This window comes from Solanum verrucosum, unplaced genomic scaffold (assembly GCF_900185275.1).
Source record: "Solanum verrucosum unplaced genomic scaffold, falcon-dt-bn FXZP01000184.1, whole genome shotgun sequence".
Taxonomy (NCBI): domain Eukaryota; kingdom Viridiplantae; phylum Streptophyta; class Magnoliopsida; order Solanales; family Solanaceae; genus Solanum; species Solanum verrucosum.
Window position 1 is genome coordinate 254,461 of NW_026020302.1, and position 20,895 is coordinate 275,355.

Consider the following 20,895-nt stretch of genomic DNA (forward strand, 5'->3'; position numbering starts at 1 on the left):
AAAAAACGGATATATTTATTAATTATATGGAAATTTTTGGTTTATATTTTATGATGTACTATATAAAATAAGAATTTCAAATGTTATCCTTTTCTTTTTATATAGTTTCCTTGAAATTATTAGTCATTACACATTATTTTTCAGCACTATAATCTGAATGTGACTATTTGGAACAATACCCTCTTTAAGGTTTTAAAACAAATTATTATGTATAATTGCATTTCTCAACTTTTATTACAACTAAATATGTCTTTCGGACATAATTTTTTAGTCTTATGGAGTACTTGATAATTACTTTTACCAATTGAATTTAGTAATAGCAACCTCAAAATATTTTGTATGTGATGGTATATTATTTGACAAATTCAAAAGGCGGACTATCATTGACTTAATGTACTACTTTTCATAATTATCATATTCGGATCAAATTACGCGCACCTCAAGCTGCTTGTTACTTTTCATCATCGCAAACACACAATAAATTTATCCACCAAGACTATTACTATCTCGTAACACTTTCAATGTGGTCATCATAGTCATCATAGTGAAGAATTTTAAAAATCATACCTTTATTTTCAAGTTATAAGACATTTGTATAGAAGAAATTAGTAATGAAAGAACTAGAAAGTTTACTGAGAATATACATGATAAAAGAAAAAATGTAACAAATGCAGATGGATAATGATTTTATTTCAGAAAAAAAAAAAAAAAGAGTAAGAGCTACCAGTTACATCATCCACTGTTATTATTGCCATTAGTTCAAAAGCTCAGAAAGGTTTCCCAAAAGGATTTCGAACTGGAAAACATAGTACTATGAATCTACAAAATGACTCGAAATTGTTACTACTATATATAAGAACACAGAAATTTTAATACAACAGTATCTTCAGCTACTACATGCCTCAAAATACTCCTTCCCCTCATCAAATCTTCCATGAGCATCTCACTCTCCTTCACTCAAGATTGGTACAATGAGCGGTTTCAACTGCGCAAGGTACACAATTGCCCACCTATCCATAAAAGACATAAAAAGAATGAATTTTTTCTGAGTAATCTACTGATCATTAGATTTAGTTAAAGTTCCATGGATATGTCACTAATGTTGGTTGAATTTGTTAACTCAGAGCTCTCGCTTGTTATATCCAATCGCCAGCGCAAATGGGTAACAACTCAACTAATATTTTGATGAAAAGGTAAAGAAGCAATATTAAGTTTCTATTGTAAATGGAATCACTTCCAAGGGTAGCAAAGCATAACAAAGGCAAACTATGAACTAGTATTCTCTCCTGCTGTAAGATAGACAGAACTAGCAACATATATAGCCTCCGGCAGGAGGAGAATTTTGGTGGCTTATGCAGAAAAGTGATTAAAATTATACGAGGTCCTATTTAACTTTTTTTTCATAGGAGGGTTCTTTAATATTGCAGAACAGAAGAAAAACAGATATAATGGACCTATAGCAACTGAAGTTATGAACTCCACAACATCTCTCTTTAAAATGAAGAAATTCAAAGTGAATCCTAGAAAGAAAATCATCATGTAAGCAGTCATCTATCCAAGAACTATGAGTACATGGATCAACTACATAACCAGCCAACTCCTTAAAAGACTATATGTTTTTCATTGCAGCAGCATCCCAATATCCAAAAACAGATAAATCTAACAACCCTCTGCATATTTTATGCACACTCAGGCAATTTCGAGAGTGCAGACAATATATTAAACAACTAGTAAACCAAAATATGCACTAAGCTGAAAGCCTGAAAGAGTAGTCTACATAACACATACAATGAATGAGTGATTAACCATGCGACCCCTTTGAACATCAAAAGACTTGAGCCACAAAATGTAATTTAGAAAATTCAGATTAAGACTTAACTAGTTTCTTGTTTCAGGTCAAACACGTGAACTGATACGTCAACATTCAAGGAATATATTGCAGTATGTACCATGTCTTGCTCTTTAATTGACCCTGTGCATGTTAAAAGTGTGTTTTTCTTTTTCTTTTTTCCTTTTTTTGGGTAGGGGTGTACGTGTGTGTGTGTATGATAGGGAGAGTGAGAGACTCACATCATCCAACAGCACACTGTAGCAGTGATAATCAATGTCAGGTGTAACCTGCATCACCAAAGTTTAGTTAGAGATGTTGCAACAGAGCTCAAAGTTTCAGTTCCTACAAAGCTTGGAAGATGGCAGTAAATGTATAAAGACAATTCATGGAAGAAGAAAAACCAAACAAAAAATTCATAATTGCATCAGTTCTGTTTGCTAAAACGTGTTTGGTTCTCTCAGTTATCTAAATTGGCCAAATAAGAAATCCAGCATAAGTCAAGTCTATGCTCAACTCTACAAGGACTATACAGATACTCAAACCACAAAGTGAGGGTAGATGAATTTGAAACCCCTTTGATTTTACGATTTGTTCTCAAATGATTTCAAATATTTAACTCTACCAAGACTAATCTTTACTGCTTTTAGTGTTTTTCTTTTGTTTAAATTGCAATCTTAACATTACGAAGGAGCCGAGAAGTGATTATAATGGGAATGTTTAAACAATTAAATTGATCTTTCACTTACTAATAGTCAAGCAAATTATAAGTATACCAAAACCTTGGTTGGTAGAGTTATCTAGTACCAACATTGGTGAAAGGGATGGAAGTCCTCGACGGAACAATCAAGCTGGCTCAACACCAACTTTATTCAAAGGGAAAAGAAACATTTTTTGATAGACTTCTCCAATCAATCTAAGCAAGACATAACAAAGTCTTAAGCACAAAACAAATGGACAACTTATGCAATATCAAAAAGTATGTAAAAGACCAACATGAGTTATGTTGGGATAGTTGGCATCCCTCCAGCCTTAACCAGACGTCTCGGGCATTGCCCTCCAATGCGGACACCGAATTGAAACAAAAAGTTACTTACTTTAGCAAATTATAACTTCCTAATACACCAACAAACACTTATTCTGATTATAAAGCTAGTTAAATCAAACAATTCCCATAATAATGAACAACAATAACCCCAAACAGAATCTGAAGAAATTTTCACATACAAATTAGTTGAAGGGCCTCTGTTGCAGCAGATTCCGGCACCGAATGATGCAATAACTCCGACCACAACAAAAATTAAACTTGTCACGGCGAACCCCATTTCCTTCCGATCTCACAAATTCTGCAACAACATTATAATTTCAAAATTGGTTAATTAGGACAAAATATATATAATATACTAACAAGATAACTAGAAAAATAAATAAAATATTATTACCAAATCTGATTTTATGCAGAATTTCAGAAAAAAATTGTAATAATAGGGAATTAGGGATGATGAAGGAGAAGCACAAACGGTGATCTGAAAAATAATGAAATACTGGTATTTTTTTAGATTTAGAAATTAAAGTATTTTGAAAATATTTGATATTTTAATTTTTGCTCGAAGTGCTTGATTTTTTTTATATGGTACGTAGTAAAAAATTAATTTAACTAACCAAATGCGTAAGTAAAAGTAGAAGTACATATTTGATATTTATACATAGTAAAAAAAATTAATCAAACTATCCAATAAAAGTATATAGGGTAAAAATAGATGGAAATATTTCTTCTTTTTTTATATAGGAAAAATGTCAAAAGTATATTCTAAAAGTTTGCAAAATATTTAAATTTACTTTATGTCAATAATTACGTTCAAATATACTACTTGTAATATAATTAGTCTAAATAATTTGTTTTTCATTAATAATACCAACAATAAGCCTTTTGCTAAAAGTAAAAAAGCCTAACTTTTCTTAAATTGTGCGAAATGATTCAATTTACTCTGAATTTTAAAAAATAAAAGTCGTTGTTCAAGCAACAACAATATTATTTTTTCCAAATCCTCCAACCATAAGATCTCTATCTTGGAAACTCAAATACCCCACCCCACCCCCTTCAAGAGACTAAAGTTTTAACTTAAATAAAACTCAATCAATTATCAATTCCTTTCCAATATTTATTTTAACTACAATTCTTTTTTCGTACATATATAAATTTTGAAACTTTGAATTAGCTAGTTTTCAACGATAATGAATTTGAATTGCATAAAGGAAATAGAGAAGGGAAAAAAGTGACAACTTCCCTACTAATTTTGACATTAATTATATACATTTAATTTCCACACATCAATACAATACAAATGTTCTCTCCATACACTCATGAAAACAACAACAAAAACAAAAGATAAAATGACAATGGAGAGCTCTAAATATGAAGTCAATTTGTTAGAGAGCATTTTATTATCGTCCAATGTAAAACAAAAGTTACTTATCAACATCAAACGAAAAACAAAAAGAAAGTTGCATAAAAAATTAGTTGCAACTACTAAAACCTAGAGGATCCACCAGCTTGTGAAGCCATAGCAAGTTCAAATTGTTGAATAGAAATAGAAGGAAATGAAAGTAAATCAGATTCCTTTGAATTATCCCAGTTTTTAATCATAGGATTATTTTTTGTAGATCCATCCCATCCTATATGTGTTACATGCTTCACATCTGTTGGATAACCTATTTCCATCTCCATTTCTTCAATCTCTTCTTTGTACACTGCAACATAAAAAAAATATCAAGAAATTACTCAAAAATTACCTAATATGAGTACAAAAAACTATAATACTTACCAAATAATTGATAGAAACCTTTGAAATTCCTTTTGAATGTGTCTACTCCTTGAGAAATTCGTCGTCTCACCAAAACTCCATTTATTTTCACTTTTGATGGACTTTGATCTCCTACTTGTCTTTCTTCACAAAATCACAGAAATCGAAGAGTCAGAATTTTTATTAAGATAATGAAGTAAAACATACAAACAACATACTTGTTGGAAGGTGATTTAATTGAGAATTGTTTGTGTTGTGGCTTTTGTTGGTATTGACCACTGGAACACTTGATTCAGAAACACATCCTAAAGAGAATGGAAACACAACAAACTTCTCCATGGATCTCTCCTTCATGCCTAGAAGTATATATATATATGTGTGTGTGTAATAATAAAAGAAGATCACATGAGAAAATAGCAAGAGTTGAAGAGATAAATGGAGTTTATATTAGTAGAGAGTATAGACCAAATGGCTTTATAAAGAAGATGGAATGATTTTGAATGTATAGAAAATGATATGAGACACATAATTAATAAGAATAGAGTTTAAGTTTTATGCACGGGTATTATATTAATTAGTAATTTAAAATAAATTGAAGAGAATAATAGGTGGGTTAGAATAGTAGTTAGGTTGTTAAACAGTTACAAGTAGTGGTGCCTAATTTTAGCTGATTAGGTGTCCATTTCTCTAACAAAAACAAGTTGAGCCCACAGACCAACTCTACATAACTACCTTTCTTGTGTGGTCCAACTACAACTATTCCGCTCGTGAAAACGTACCTGGTCTATTTGTCTTGCATGAACGATAGATGTCGTGGCGTGACTTGGTTTGGTTTGGCACGAAGTTATTTTTGATTAAGGGAGTTAATTATGTTTACTTTAATTTAATATGTTCAACTCCTCCGGTCCCTCCAATATATAGATTATAGACATAGCGTGTATGTTAAAAAAAGGCCTAATCCATCGGTGACCCCTTAAAGTTGGTACGAAGTTTCACTTGGACTTCTCAACTAGACGATGTTCATTCTAGATATCTCATGTAGAGTTCAATTGTATCATTTTGATACTTTTTTTATATGAGGTGTGTGTTACACTTGCGAATGACGTGTCATGTGACAAATTAAATGATGACACTTGTCATTTGTGTCAAAAGCAATTCTTAAATAATGAATTTTGAATAAAAATAAAAAGTGACCAATGAATGAATAACATATAGAATTTTACCCCAAAAAATAAAATAAAATCCACTCATACCCCCCCCCCCCCTCCACACACACACGATTTCTCCCTACCTTGCAGAAACACCCCTCCTACCCATTTGCAGAAAAATACCCCGTGCCCACTCCACACTGACTTCTCCAAATACCTACCCACTTGCAGACACCCCCGTTCCTCCCCTGATTTTTTTTGTCCAAATCCCTTTTTTTTTTTGCATAACATCTGGGCACACACGCACTTACACACCGTTCATGAATAATTTAATACTTAAATCTCGAAATTGGTTTATTCTTATATTTCTAAAATATTTTTCATCATCTTATTGTAACTATATTTATTAACCATTGTTGGATGTTTAAGTTTGCAAAAATGATGGCTTAAAATGAAGAAGAAAAAGAAGAAAAAAATTAAAAAGTTGACTAAATAAGATTTTCACGTGCGGTCAATGAGTGTATTACACTTGCTAAGCCATGTATGCAAAAAATATCACAATGACACAATAGGAGCCAACATAAGGTGTTTAAAATGAACATTGTCCAGTTAAGGTGTCTAAATGAAATTTCGTGCCAACTTTAAGGGGTCACCGATGAATTAGACCTTTATATATTCATTAGAACAACTACATGTACATGCATGTAACGAATAATAAAATGCAACAATTACAAATAAAATTTTAAAATTGTGACATGAAGCATCAAATGAGGAATCTTATTTTAATGTTTAAAATTTATCAACAAACTGTAAATTTAGAACTTTAGATAGTAATTAGCCAATTTGCATTGTATATAGTCAGAAAAGATTAATTTTAGCCTAAATAAAAATACACTTAGAACAATCAGAAATTTATAGAAAATCAAATTAAAGAAGTTTAATAGAGACAACACATACAAAAATAAACACAGAAAAAATCATGCAACAACATATACATTCTTTTTAAGACTTTAATCATAACAATATGTATATGAAAAAAGAAATACAAAATCACTATATATTTTTTCGAGTTAGTGCTGACACTTCTCCCATAAGCAATTATAATTCAAGAGTCTTCTTCATTTAGTTAAAGTATGAATCAAATAGAACAATAATGATATAAGCGGTACACTATTTAAACTATAGAATGAAAGAATAACCTTAGTTAGGGTACTCATGAAACAAATAAAGATAAATTTATATGGATAAAAATAGGATAATTAGATAGTGTAAGTTATGAAGATGAATATATTATTCCTTATCACAATGAAAAGAAAGAATACAATAACTGCAATTGTTATTCAAAATAATAGTAGCAATTAAAGTTGCACCAAATAATTTATCTAAATTATTATCGATGAAACATTGCAAGATCCTCCATCTTTTCAATCAACATTCCTTTAATAAAATGAAGGAATAATTTACACTTAGATATTTAAATAATCATTTAATCTTTAATGGGCATTATGATCTTTATATATTGATTTAACTCAATGGTCTCATAATAAAATAATTTACTTTTTAGTATAATGAAATGTATTTTAAAAAATGAAACTATTTTAGTCTTTAAAAGGGTAGAAATGCCTAATATTTTTTTATGAATATTTTGTCTTTCAACTTTTTGACTTAACATTTTCAGATTTTTAATATTTAGTGTAGCATATAGAATGATTACTATTTAATATTTAATTAAGTAAATGTTTTATAATATTTTGATTTAACATAGGAATAAAGTGATAATCCAACTTTATACTATGTTGTTTAAATCTTTTTTACCCTTCAATCAAAAACAACCTTCGTAGGAAAAAAATTGGACAAATACAATGAAAACTTATCACACAATGTAATATAACACAAAAAGATTGAAGAGAGGACACCATATCAGAAAGAAAAATTATGCATTAGGATCGTATCATATATAGCCAAAAAGAACATACACAATGAAATTAATTTTATACAATGACAAACAATCAAAGAAATATAAAAAATATTATGAACAACATAATTGTAGTCCACCTTACTTTTTTTCTATTAATATACCAACATATTATCTAAATATAACAAACAAATCATTAAATATAGAAGGAATAATTATATAATTAACAAAACTAAAACGGAAAAAATTGATAGCTAAATTGTGACTTACTCTTTCAATGGATTTATTGTACATCCATCTAATTGTCAAAATAACACTTTCAAATGTATTAGAATCTTTGTGTGCCATCATATAGTTTCATGCAATAGAGAAGACCAAGAAAATTTTCATTCCAAGAAAAAAGGGTTGGAATATGAATTCTTGTACTTTTGAGTGCTCTTGATTTGTGTTGTTATTTTCTTTCTACATGTCTTAAATATCTATACATTTCAATAATATGTGGAAGATGAAAATAATTCAAGTTAATTAGAAAGGTTGAAGTGACATATGAAAGTTCAAAAAAGTGATCTTTTCATTTACCATATTCATTGTAATTGAATGTAAGTTTAGTGTGTTCAAAATTTAAAAACTGAAAAAACCTTTCAACTTCAGTAATTAAGTGATGCATGAATAAATAGGAGTAATAGATAGACTTTAAAAAATCTGATCATTTGCCTTACGTAATTGAAAGACATTGACTACATAAATTAAAACTTTCTCCCTAACTTTAAATACTTTAGAAAATTAAACAGAAGGATATAGTATAATTTGATATATATATATATATACACCATTATGTAATTAAAATATTTTTATTTAATTAAATAATTAATCAAAATTTAATTTAGTATAAGGGTAAAATGATAATTCAACTTTTTACTTTGAAGCTTTTCACTCATAATAATATATGATATGATATGATATGATTGTTCTTATATGTACTCCTTCGGTTAGAGTAGTAGTAGTTAGGTGCCTAATTTTGGCTGATTACTTGTCCAAATAATTAAGCAGACCCCACAAATTAAACCAACTCTAATCTCGTGAACACGCTCCATTTTGTCTTGTATGAAGATCTCAAGAGACATCCATTTTTTTTTTAAAATTTTATTATTATTATTATTATTATTATTATTATTATTATTATTATTATTATGCTATTGATTAATGGGAAAATGGTCAAATATGCTCCTAAACTATTCGAAAAGGTCTAGATATACTCCCCGTTTAAAGTTTGGCTCACTCGTGCCCTCACCGTCCAACTTTTCATCTAGATATGCCCTTATGGGCATTAAATGCCAAATGGAATTGTCACGTCATTTTTACATTACCACGTGACATTTATATTAAAGGGAAAAAGGTCAAATATACCCCTAAACTATTCGAAAAGGTCTAGATATGCCCCCTTTTAAATAAACTACCCGACCCGTTTTCAACAAATTTTTTTCGGTAAATCTCGAAAATGAGTAATTGACTAATAAAAAATATAAAATTAACGCCAAAAATTCACAAATAAATAAAGTAACCTTAAATTCAACAATTTCAACAATTTTTTTTTTAAAAAAATTCGATAAATCCCGAAAATGAGTAATTGATTAATAAAAAATATGAAAAATATAACCTAAAAATTGATTAATTAATTGTTATACCCATCATTTGGTTTATGGGATAAGAAATAAACATAACATGCAATGTAGGATTATATTGTTGAGTTTTTAATTTCGGGATTAGCAATCAAGGGAGTATGATTTCCTTGCTTTGTCATCTGTATGAGGAAATTAAAACTATAATCCTTCCAAGTGAAAGGTTATGATTTACAAGTCACATGCATAAACTTCTATATCTCAAATTAAAGGGAACAACATAGTTTGTTTCCAACATAACTTACATCTGTCTGACCTGTATAAACTCATAATACAGATAGCTGCATAACATAAGAGAAGTACTATAATCCTATTACACCTTCCTTTCATTACCTTTTGTTGTGACTTGTAATAAACTAGTCATGTTTATGTGTTTGATGTTCAATCACACTCCACAAGCACCATTGTTCTTTGCCTCCTTCAACAGTTTCACCACTTCAAGCATTGATGGTCGCTTCCATGGCTCATCGCTGGTGCATAACCTTGCAATGGAAAGAACGCGCAGCATTTGATCATTCAATAATCCTGAACCAGAAATAAATGGATCCAACGTTTCAATCTCCCTGCCATTTGAAACCATCCATCTCACCCAGCCAACAAGATTGCCTCCTTCAACATCAGCCTGTCCTGTTGGTGCCCTTCCTGTTACCAGTTCCAACATCACCACTCCAAAGCTGTAGATGTCACCCTTGGTTGTGGCCGTCATGGTTTGTCCATACTCAGGAGGTATGTACCCGAATGTACCAGCAAGGATTGTGCTAACATGGCTCTCACAAGCACTAATTATTCGAGCCAGCCCAAAGTCAGAGACTCGCGGTTCAAAGTTCTTGTCTAGGAGTATGTTGCTTGACTTGATGTCTCTGTGGATGATGTGTGGAACAAAACCATGGTGTAGAAAGGAAAGTCCGACAGCTGACCCTAGACAAATCTTGAAACGAGTTGGCCAGTCAAGTGCTTCTACTGCATCTGCTTGGTTTCTCAACCAGAAATCAAGGCTTCCATTCTCCATGTATTCATATATCAAGAACCTCTCATCTGCAAAGACACAATAACCAAGCAATGGCACCAGATTTTCATGTTTTACTTTACCAATTGTTTCCATTTCAGCAAAGAACTCGCGATCACCATGCATGTGGCCTCCGTTCAGCCTCTTGACAGCAATGGTCTGGCCCTCAGGAAGTTTGGCTTTGTATACAGTACCAAAACCACCATCACCAATGATGTAACTCTTGCTGAAGTTCTCAGTGGCTGAGAGAATAGCTGTAGGGTTAATCCGTAACAAAGACTGCTCAAAGGTTGCAATGTTGATACTCAGATGCTCCTTTGGCTTCTTAATCAAAAGCTCATCAGTAGATGTGGGGTCAGTTTTCTTTCCTTGCTTACCTTTACCTCTGTCAACAAGTACAGCTTCTTGTCTCAGCATTCTCCATCTGAGAACTACAATTAGCACCACAAGAGAAAGGATCGATGCACCCAAGGCAATGCCCAAGACAGATGCATGGCTTAGAACTGGTGCAGATGGATAGTTTTCCCTGGGAGGTAAAACAGGCTCACTTGGTATGCATTTCCTAGCCTTAGTGCACACATCAGGGGCTAGGTCAATGAATTTGTTGCCAGAGAAATTGGAAAAAACAAGGCCTTCTATGTCACAAATACTACAAGGAAAGGACTTTTGAAAACTGTTGCTGGATAAGTCAAGATATATCAGGGAAGCAAGAGCTGAAAGTGATGGTGGCAAGTTGTCTGTGATTGAGTTGTTATGGAGATCTAGCTTGGACAAGGATGTCAGATTAGAGAGAGAATCATCAAGAGCACCAGAGAGTTGGTTGTTGCTAGCATTTAAGACCAACAAAGAGCTGGAGATTCCAACGTTAAAAGACAGCGAGCCTGAGAAAGAATTCATGCTGATGTCCAGGTAAGTCAAACTTTTGAGCCTAAATGCAGAAGGCGGCAATGAGCCACTCAACCAGTTACTTGAAAGGTCTAGCTTGACTAAACTTGGCATCATAGAGTCGAGATTATCAGGAATAGATCCACTTATCTGGTTATGAGAAAGTATGAGACCTTGGAGGCTTGACATTGGAAACAACTGAGGAAACACTGGACCTGTCAAGGAATTGAAAGATAGATCAAGCATTGTTAAATTACCGAGCTGAGAAATTTCAGGAGGAATGCTTCCCGTGAGCTTATTTCCCTGTAGAAGTAGTTCTGTCACAACTATGCAATCCTTAATTGAGTGTGGGATGGACCCAGCTAGTTCATTGTTGGACAAATCGAGCATGCCATAATGCTGGGTGAACTCAGAGTCTGGTAAAGGCATATTCTGGAACCCAGAACAAATTTCCTCAGGTATAGGGCCAGAAAACTGATTGTTAGACAGAACCAAATTGTCTAGCAATTTCAGCTTAGCTATTGATCTTGGAATTTCACCTGAAAGACTGTTTGCACCAAGATCAAGAGATACCAACTTTGTACATTCAAAAAGCTCCAATGGAATACCTCCAGTTAACTTGTTACCATGAAGAGAGAGATTGGTCAGGTTCTTCAAGTTACCAATGGTACGCGGTATGCTTCCTTCAAACTGATTATTATCAAGTTGCAATCTCTGGAGGGTTGAAAGTTTTGCAATAGTAGCTGGAATTGGACCTTCAAGCATATTGTTGCCGAGTGAGATCCCCATTAATGTTTTTGACTCCCATAGTTCATCTGGTACCATCCCAGAGAATTGGTTTTTCGATAGCTCAAGAGTAATGAGCTGAAGCTCCCCTAGATAAGAAGGCAGTTTACCTGAGAGATTGTTTCCAGACAACACCAAGTCTGTGAGGCATGAACAGTTCGTGAAAGTACTTTGGATGTCACCAGTGAAATTGTTATCCGACAACACCAGCACGCTCAATGATTTGGCACCACATATCTCTGAAGACAACTCACCAGATAGACTGTTAGCACTGACATCAAGAACAGATAGCAAAGGGAGATACAGTGGTGGGAGAGGTCCACTTAGGAAATTCTTTGACACCATTATTGACTCTACTTGCGTCCAGTTGGAAATCCACATAGGCAGGGGGCCTGATAAGCAGTTTGAATCAAGCACAAGTGATTTAAGTGAATCCAACCCAGAAAGTTCATCAGGTAATGCCCCTGAAAATGAGTTAAAGGACAAATTTATTGATTTGAGCCTTTTGCAGTTCCCCAACTCTGAAGGGATTGTTCCAGACAATCCAGCATTTGAAGCAATAAGGTAAAGCAAATTTTCTAGCTTTCCAATGCTTGAGGGAAGCTCTCCATCGAATTCATTCTGTGCTACATTCAAGTAATTCAAATTACTCAATTCAGAAATCTCTTCAGGAATACTTCCAGTGAATTTGCAGTTTTGGAGATCAAGTACCTGCAGCTGCTTCAGATGGCCAATTGTTGCAGGAATAGGTCCAGACAACATGTTGGATGAGAGAGAGAGAATTCTAAGCATCCCTAGTTTTCCAATTTCTGGAAATATCAATCCAGTCAAGTTGTTTTGACTGGCATCAACAAATAGAAGCTCCATCAAATTACCTAGGCTGGAAGGTAGATTACCAGAGAAGAAATTTGAACTGAAATCAAGAGACTGCAACTTCTCCATGTTTCCAATCTCACCAGGAAGATTGCCAGTAAAAGAGTTTGCATGAACTGATAGTTCCCTGAGCTCCTTTAGCTCACAAATTGTTAATGGTAAACTGCCTGAGAAACCATTATCGTCGAGTACAAGATATCTCAGGTTTCTCAGGTTAGATATAGTTGGAGGCAGCTCGCCTGTTAACCTGTTGTCAGTCAAGTCTAGTGTCTCCATTTTCTCCAGACTCCAAACATCTGTAGGTATAGTACCAGTGAGGGCACAATGGCTGAGGTTCAGGTGCTTGAGGGACCTAAATTTTCCAATATTTCCAGGAAATGGTACATTTAGCGGTGATCCTGTACATGGAAAGTCAATCTGGATGACACGTTCACCTTCACACTTTATGCCGGTCCAATTGCATGGAGTAGTCTTTGTATCAAACCAACTGGGAATAACATCCCTTTTCAGGACAAGAGAATTTCGTAAGGCCTTCAGTAACTCCATGTCATTGACCAAATAGCCAGTTGTGACTACTGGTTGTTGTATAAAGCAGAGAAGAATGATCATTAGTACACAAGCCTCCCATGTTGAAGCTTTGTTTGTCATTATGCTGGTTCACTGTAGTTTCAAACAACAACCTGCAAGGTATTCCATGAATAAGATGAAAAACAAAGCTATAAAGTGAAATCAAATATGCATCATACCAAGATGAACAAAAATCTACACACAAACAAACACCTTAATTCATTTGTTTAGTAAAGCCATGATAGGGGGGAATTAGCTTCTTCGATCAACAACAATCAGCAAAAAAAAAAAAATATGAAGTCAATTTGCAGATATGCAGATTTGACAGACTGAAGTTCATGAAGAAGCTGGAAGAAAATACATTCTTCAATTAATTTTTACATGAAATGCAGTGTGCACCTTCAAGTTAAATGTACCAACTCAATCACCCAAGAAACTTGCTAAACTCAAAGACACCCGCACGAAACTCTCCTATAATAAAGCAAAAAAAAAAAAAAAAAATTCAAATCTATTTGTGTCATATAATAGAACAAATTATTAGATATTCTCTTAAGAGATTATGAAATGGTGTCAAGAATTGATTTATGAGAAGTAAATATCCAAGACCAGGGTACTCATAGTGCCTGGAAAGTACAGAAAACAGGCTTAAAGACATCATTATATTGTGTTTAACCATAATATTTATCCATCACAAACATGGTAATGTTTGATCTTCTGTAATATATTTCCCTGTTAAACCTTCAGTTAAAGCCAGTAATTACTAATTAAATTGCTCCATTAATGCTTCATACAAAGTACAAACAACTACTATACTAAAAAAGTTGTCATTTTTCAGCAGAACTAAAGCTAAGTGTGTGTTTGACCAATGATTTTTAAAAACTTTTTTCCGGAGTTAAGCAAAGATGGTACTTTTTTTCACTCCAAATTACTCACAAAAATTAAAATAAAATAAAACTCCAATTTGTATACACGACCAAACACAATTTCAATTTTCAAATATTATTTTTCAGAAAACAAAAACTACTACTTTGTTCAAATACTCACAATATTCATGGTCAAACCAAAACCTCCAACAAAATTGCCAAATAAGGTTATCAGTTACTATTACTCTTAAATCAACAAGTCACAAAAAGACAACAGTGAAAATAGGAATCTATGCTTGGCAAAACTGTGGAGTAAAAATAGACCCTCCAGAAAATTAAAGCTGATAACTTTATAGTATTAGATAACTAGGCATTGGGCTCAAGAAAGATCTGAAGAACATTTGATATGCACGTTATATTCCCAATTTAAAAAAGGTCATAAATCTTTAAACAATTCTCACACGCATAAATTTAGCTAAAAATAGCAAAAACTGGAGAACAGAAAAATGGGTTCCATACAAAAAAAGAGAAAAAAAAGGAAAACCTTTATAAATCTACACGCTATGTGTGACTAAAATGATTAAAAATGAGACTCTCCCATAACACTTCTTTATGTCTTTCTTTTTTTCTTTCCAAATTCAAGCAAATACTTAATAAAAAACATCACTTTCTTCAACATATATAAAATTACTCTCAACCTAGCTACAAGCTAAATAGAAAGGAAAGAAACCACATAAATGGAAAAGGAGAAAAAAGAAAGTACAACAAAAAAAGAACCACTTAACAAAAAATGAACTAAGAACCAATAAAAGATGGCAGAAAGTTTTTGAAAAGCAGCAGCATAAAATCAAAAAAGGAAAGAAAAAAAGATACAACCCATGAACAAAAATGAGCTAAAAATACAGAGAAGGTAGTAAAAATGGAGTACTTGGAAACCAAAAAGCCACCTTTCAGGAGAAGAAGAAGATGCTGTCAATGGGTGTTTTTGAATACTCACAAACTCATCATTCACTCATGAAAAGCATAACAAAAAACACTGAAACTGATCAAATACAACAGAACCCAGCTACACAAATGAGCTAAAAGAACAAATAGGTATCAGCAGAAAATCACTCCAAGAATTATTGTTGTTTGCTTGCTTTCACTCCAAAAGAATTAAAAGCACAAAAACTGAGTTACAACATGGAGTTCTTGGAAATTTTAAAAACTTCAAAAAGAGCTGCTTTTCAGAAAAAAACAGCAACTGTTGTTCCGTACAATTGATGGGGTCTCTTTTTGAAAACCGAAAACTCAAAGAAAAGAGCACAAAAGCAAAAACTCTGAAACTGACAAAGAAATCTGTAATCTGAAACCAGGAGTTCAGAAAATTTGATTCTTTCGTAATATTCTACTACTACTCATCAATGGTGTGATATTCTGTTCCATTCACTTTGTGGGTATTTCTTAAAACTCACACACTCATCATTTACACTCAAGAAAAACACACACAAAAAAAGAACCAACATTGAAACTAATCAGATAACAACAAATCCCACCTACACAAACAAACAGAATCACAATGTAGGCAAGGACGTAATGAAAGAATCAGCAGCAAAAACACAACCCCAAAAAAATTATAACCACAAAAACTAACTAAAACATGGAGTTCTTAGAAACCAAAAAAAAAAAACTACCTTTTCAGAAGAAGCAGCAGCTGGTCTGTTTGATGATGGAGTTTTCAGAGTTGAGCTGTTTCTGAAAACACCAAGACTGAAGAAAAAAAAAAGCAGAAAACTGAAAATGAAATCTGTAGTATCAGAAAATTTGATTCTTTTTTGCAGTACTAGTACTACTACTACTACTCATGAATGGTGTGTGAAGGAAGGGGCCAGGCAGGCAAGGTGGTGTAAAAGGCGTGACACTGAACTGATATGATATGCATCCAAAATAGGGACTCTGAGAAGGACGGTTACGTTCTTTGCTCCATTACCTGACATCACCCTTTTTGAACACAACACTTTCTCTTTGCGCTATGCACTACACTCATTATTATCATGTGTTTGGTCGTAATGGGTCGTTCGATAGAGTATATAAGAATAATATGCAAAAGTGTATTACGAATGTTTATATTAGTTATACTCATATCACAAACTTATTCAATGGTCAAAGATTTCAAGGATAGTTATGTCATTAATCGATCTAATGCATATGTTGAAATCTTTTAAATGACTAATACTATAGATTAATAATGTACACATTTTTTTTATATACTCTAACAAATGATCCTTAATCCGAAAAAAATAAAAAAACTCTTGGTCAAAGAACTGATTAGTGTGATTGAATAAAAGATGGTTTGTCCATGCCGAATATTATGGAAAGTAAGAAAAAGTTTGTAGTTTTATGGTTAGTAACTCCTTGATTTGTATGTTTGTAATTATTACTTATCATTTCTATAGTCAAATAAGTGTTTAATTATGACAATCTGACATAGACTATGACATCATTAAAACTGTAACGGTTTTAGATCATTAAACAAAAAGATTAGTGGAGTATAATGCAATTAGACCACAAAATAAAATGATTAATTCCATAGTCAAAGAGTTGTGATTAAGTTTTATTTTAGGGAAAATTGTATGAATATTTTCAAATGATTGATTGATAATATGATTGATAATATTTTTTGTTAAATCATTTCGTTTCTCTTATAAATTAATTCAGAATGTTAATTAAATAACAGAATTAATTTGGCGCAACTGAATTTATTTGAAATTCACGTGTAATGGTAATCCTTCCAAAAAGTCGTTACTTTTTTCAAACGGTAATCCTTCCGAAAAGTCGTTACTTTTCCCAAAGGACACAATGTTCTGGAAAAAACGAGTCTGAAAAGATTTTTCTGAACAGACGCGTTCCTTGCTGCAAATGGCTATAAATAAGAGGTCTTTTTCGTTTTTTAATACACTGAAAAATTTCCTCTCTGCATACATTTTCTTACATAAATAAAATTGTCGATCGACTGAGTCAGTGTGTGCTCTTGTTGTTGTTCTTGCGTTCGCTGAAGTTATTGAAGTTTGAGGTACCGCTACTTCTTTAACAGGTTAATCCATTTTATCTTGGGAGGAATTAATCTGCAACCTCGGGTACAGTGAGGGGATTAAATTTCTTAAGGAAACACAGTGGTTTCTGTGGACTCGGATTAAAAATCATTCTGTCTATTTGATCTTTTTTCTGTTTCTGTATTTTTGACTAACCTGAATATATGAGATAACATTAGTTTCGTTCTTTATTTTCTGTTTAATTACGTAATATTTTTTTTTATATATAGTATGACTATATAGACAACATATCAAACAAAAAGAATCTTTTGTAAAAATATTTTGACAAGAGATGATACATTAATACTATTAATCATACAATTGAAGTTTGTATGTTAGCATAACAGATTCTTTTTTTTTTGTTTTTTTGTTTTTCCAATCGCATTGGAACCCGACTTTTTCAGATTCGCGCCAGGAGGGGGAAGCACTCCATGCAGATTTCATTTCCTCTGATTCTTTGAAAATAATCTAAGAGCAATATAAAACAGAATTCTGTAAAAAACAGCCCATCCCAACATAATATATACTTTTTCCCACTTCTTGGTTGGATCAAGTGAAATATTAAGTGATTTCAAGATTCCAAAACCAGTAACATCTCTTCCAAGAGGGTCTTTTCCAAATGATTCATTTGTTTGATACTGATTCATCAAAAGTCCTTCATATGGATAAGTCATTGTTGAAACATAATTCATCCATTTCCAGTAATTTGGCATGTCATTGCTGTTCAAGAAATAGCCACAGAACAAGAAAAACAGCGCGGTGAAAGCAATCACAGCTGCATATCCTAGTATGTAGTTTGGCACTACTGAGCTCACGAATATAACGAATGAATTTGTGGAGAGTAGTGACATGAACAGAATTACCAAGAAATAGATGAATGGCCCTCTAAGTGATAGTGCAAACCAAACAATCACTGCATAAACTGCAGCCTGAAGAGCTAGGAATGGAAGGTAAGTAACTAGACCTGCAACATTATTATGTACACAAGACTTATTAGAACGACGTTTACTAGACTTACTAAAATGGAGTAATAAGTTCAAGAAAAGTAATCAGACCTGCAATTGTGTAAGAAGAGGCTCTATACTTATTGTGAGAGGTCTCGCGGATGAAGACAAATCGTTCTTGAATGAAAGCAGGAACAGCATCATTGGACGAAAAGAAAAAGAGGGTGCAAGTGAAGATGAAGAAACTGAGGCGATTTGTGATCCCTTGAAGGTTTTCTTTGGGATGCAGGAACATAGTGGCCATCATAATTCCCATGGCTGATAGTACTACAAGCCTAGAGAGGAAAAGTTCAGGGGTACGCATGATGTTTATAAAGTTTCGTCTCATCAATATCCATGTCTCTGAGAAGAAAGAATTCGCAAACTTTGGCCCAAGATCATGGAAAGAATGATTGATGTCATGAGCAAAATCATTGGGTGTCAAATAGTCATTTTCATTAACAGTGTAGTCACTACTATGCGGAGTTGGAGTACTTTGAACGATCTCTGTAGAGTAGGCATAGCATCCTGGAGAGGAACTGCACAAACATCCCAAATATTGTTCGTTAGATTTAACTTATATATACTGACAGTATAATTTGTTTTACAATATCATAGCATTTCAACATGTTGTAGTAAGTTATCTGTCTTATTTTCCATGTTATTAGTGCCATTTTAGATTATCAGTGTATAAAAGTTTTGATTCTAATCTCTAATAGAAGTGAAGTGAATGTATTTACCCCATAACACTTGGACTTCTATGATCATTGCGCCTAGCTGGTGAAAAGCCTATAGATTGTAGGACACCACTACGGCTGGCACTCCAGGACTTAGATGTATTCCAGGGACTCCTAACACTGTGATCGAATCCTGTGTCATCTTGTGCATGGGTTTGCAAACGAAGACGTTTGCTTGACTTGTCACGACCTTGTGCCTCCACGACCTGATGTTTAGCACGGTGTGATGGACGGGCAGGTGATGGAAGCACAGTGGAAGCTGACATCTCGTGTGCTGCTGCACCGATTGGCGGAGGTTTCATACCAGTAAGTGCAAATGCAGCTACTGCTTCTACTCCAAGTTCAGATTGATCATATTGCTGAATTACATCAATCAGGTGTTCTATCGAGCTTTCGTTCTTTGGCACTTTTCGTCCCATCCTAACAAGATGATGAGACACATCATTCGGTGCTCCTTGGTACATGAGTTGTCCGCGAGCCAGGATGATTAGATGATCAATAAGCAATTGAATACGGTGTGAAGGCTGATGAATTGTTAGAATCACAGTGCTTCCAGCTCGGGCTATATCATGCACCTTCTCAATTACACTATGAGCACTAGTTGAATCAAGACCTGAAGTAGGCTCATCCAAGAACAACAATGAAGGTCCATGTATAATGTCCACTCCAATTGACACCCTACGACGTTCACCTCCAGATACTCCTCGAGTCCCTTCATCACCTATGTAAGTGTTCCTAGTCGACTGCATTCAAATAAACGACCATAACTATACATAGGTTTAGACATAAGAAATTCCAGAGTCCTCAAGAATGATGATCAAATTAAATAAATCTAATAACATACATTAAGTTTTAGGATTAGCTATATTTGGTTCTCAAGAAACATGACGAATATACAGTTAAACATTTCTATAACAACATTTCACTATAACAACCAAGTTTTCAATCGATTTTTCATATTATGTTACATGTTCTGCATAACAGCATTTTGCTATAGCAGAACACAAACGACGTTGTTGTAAAGAGGTTTGATTGTATAACATCAGGGAATGAGTTGTAGTCGACTTACAGACAATCCAAGTTGCTCAATCAGCCTCTCAACCTTCTCCTGTTTTTCGGTCCTAGAGAGTGATCCTAATCTAAAATCAGCAGCAAACATGAATGTCTCATAAACAGTAAGCATTGGAAAAAGTCTATCATCTTGCATTATATAAGCTGAACTTCCTTTGATCAAACTTGGGCTCATATCAAGCCCACCCATTGACACTTTACCCCTAAGGCTTCCACTAGCAATTCTTCCAGCCAATCCATCTAAAAGTGTAGACTTTCCAGCACCACTTGGGCCCATAACTGCAGTAATGCAACCTTTTGGTGCATAACCTGTTATCTGGTGCAACAAGTCCACTTCTTGACTTAACCATTTCCCATTTTCATCTTTGATCTTTTTTGTCACTCTGTATGTTAGGCTCGAGAACTCGAGCCCCCCTGTGTAATTCACTGGCTTCCCTATGTCCACAACATGTCCCATACTCGAGTAATTTTACGTTGTCAGTGCACAAAACTTATCGACTTATTGGGGACTTGTCATATGTCTCCCAAAAAAATTGAATGATTTGCAAGGGAATTATAAGGTTGAGGCTAAGAAAATGACTTGCCACAATTGATGGCTTAGTGAGAGGAGGGAATTACAAAGTTAAGATAATTATATTAATTAGCATTGAGTAATCCGTTTTAAATTTGTTATGATCAA

At 33.6% G+C, this 20,895-nt stretch overlaps 4 protein-coding genes across 4 annotated transcripts; all 4 read right to left on the reverse strand.

The window, feature by feature from the left end:
* Nucleotides 1-662: 662 nt before the first annotated feature.
* LOC125834897 (V-type proton ATPase subunit e1-like) lies at nucleotides 663-3,298 on the reverse strand. The gene is made up of 4 exons (XM_049514045.1): nucleotides 3,271-3,298; nucleotides 3,056-3,174; nucleotides 2,071-2,118; nucleotides 663-1,010 (listed from the first exon to the last, which is right to left on the reverse strand). Exons 2-4 carry the CDS (start codon nucleotides 3,151-3,153, stop codon nucleotides 944-946), a joined length of 213 nt encoding a protein of 70 aa, XP_049370002.1. The 5' UTR covers nucleotides 3,154-3,174; nucleotides 3,271-3,298; the 3' UTR covers nucleotides 663-943.
* A 1,043-nt stretch (nucleotides 3,299-4,341) lies between these two features.
* LOC125834904 (CRIB domain-containing protein RIC4-like) lies at nucleotides 4,342-4,984 on the reverse strand. The gene is made up of 3 exons (XM_049514053.1): nucleotides 4,851-4,984; nucleotides 4,654-4,776; nucleotides 4,342-4,579 (listed from the first exon to the last, which is right to left on the reverse strand). Exons 1-3 carry the CDS (start codon nucleotides 4,969-4,971, stop codon nucleotides 4,359-4,361), a joined length of 465 nt encoding a protein of 154 aa, XP_049370010.1. The 5' UTR covers nucleotides 4,972-4,984; the 3' UTR covers nucleotides 4,342-4,358.
* Nucleotides 4,985-9,610: 4,626 nt separating this feature from the next.
* Nucleotides 9,611-16,116, reverse strand: LOC125834946 (leucine-rich repeat receptor protein kinase MSP1-like). Its single transcript, XM_049514091.1, has 2 exons — nucleotides 16,028-16,116; nucleotides 9,611-13,604 (listed from the first exon to the last, which is right to left on the reverse strand). The coding sequence occupies exon 2, from the start codon at nucleotides 13,570-13,572 to the stop codon at nucleotides 9,760-9,762; it is 3,813 nt and encodes a 1,270-aa protein (XP_049370048.1). The 5' UTR covers nucleotides 13,573-13,604; nucleotides 16,028-16,116; the 3' UTR covers nucleotides 9,611-9,759.
* Nucleotides 16,117-17,865: 1,749 nt separating this feature from the next.
* LOC125834862 (ABC transporter G family member STR2-like) lies at nucleotides 17,866-20,673 on the reverse strand. The gene is made up of 4 exons (XM_049514016.1): nucleotides 20,215-20,673; nucleotides 19,149-19,888; nucleotides 18,481-18,947; nucleotides 17,866-18,389 (listed from the first exon to the last, which is right to left on the reverse strand). The coding sequence occupies exons 1-4, from the start codon at nucleotides 20,671-20,673 to the stop codon at nucleotides 17,866-17,868; spliced, it is 2,190 nt and encodes a 729-aa protein (XP_049369973.1).
* Nucleotides 20,674-20,895: the final 222 nt, after the last annotated feature.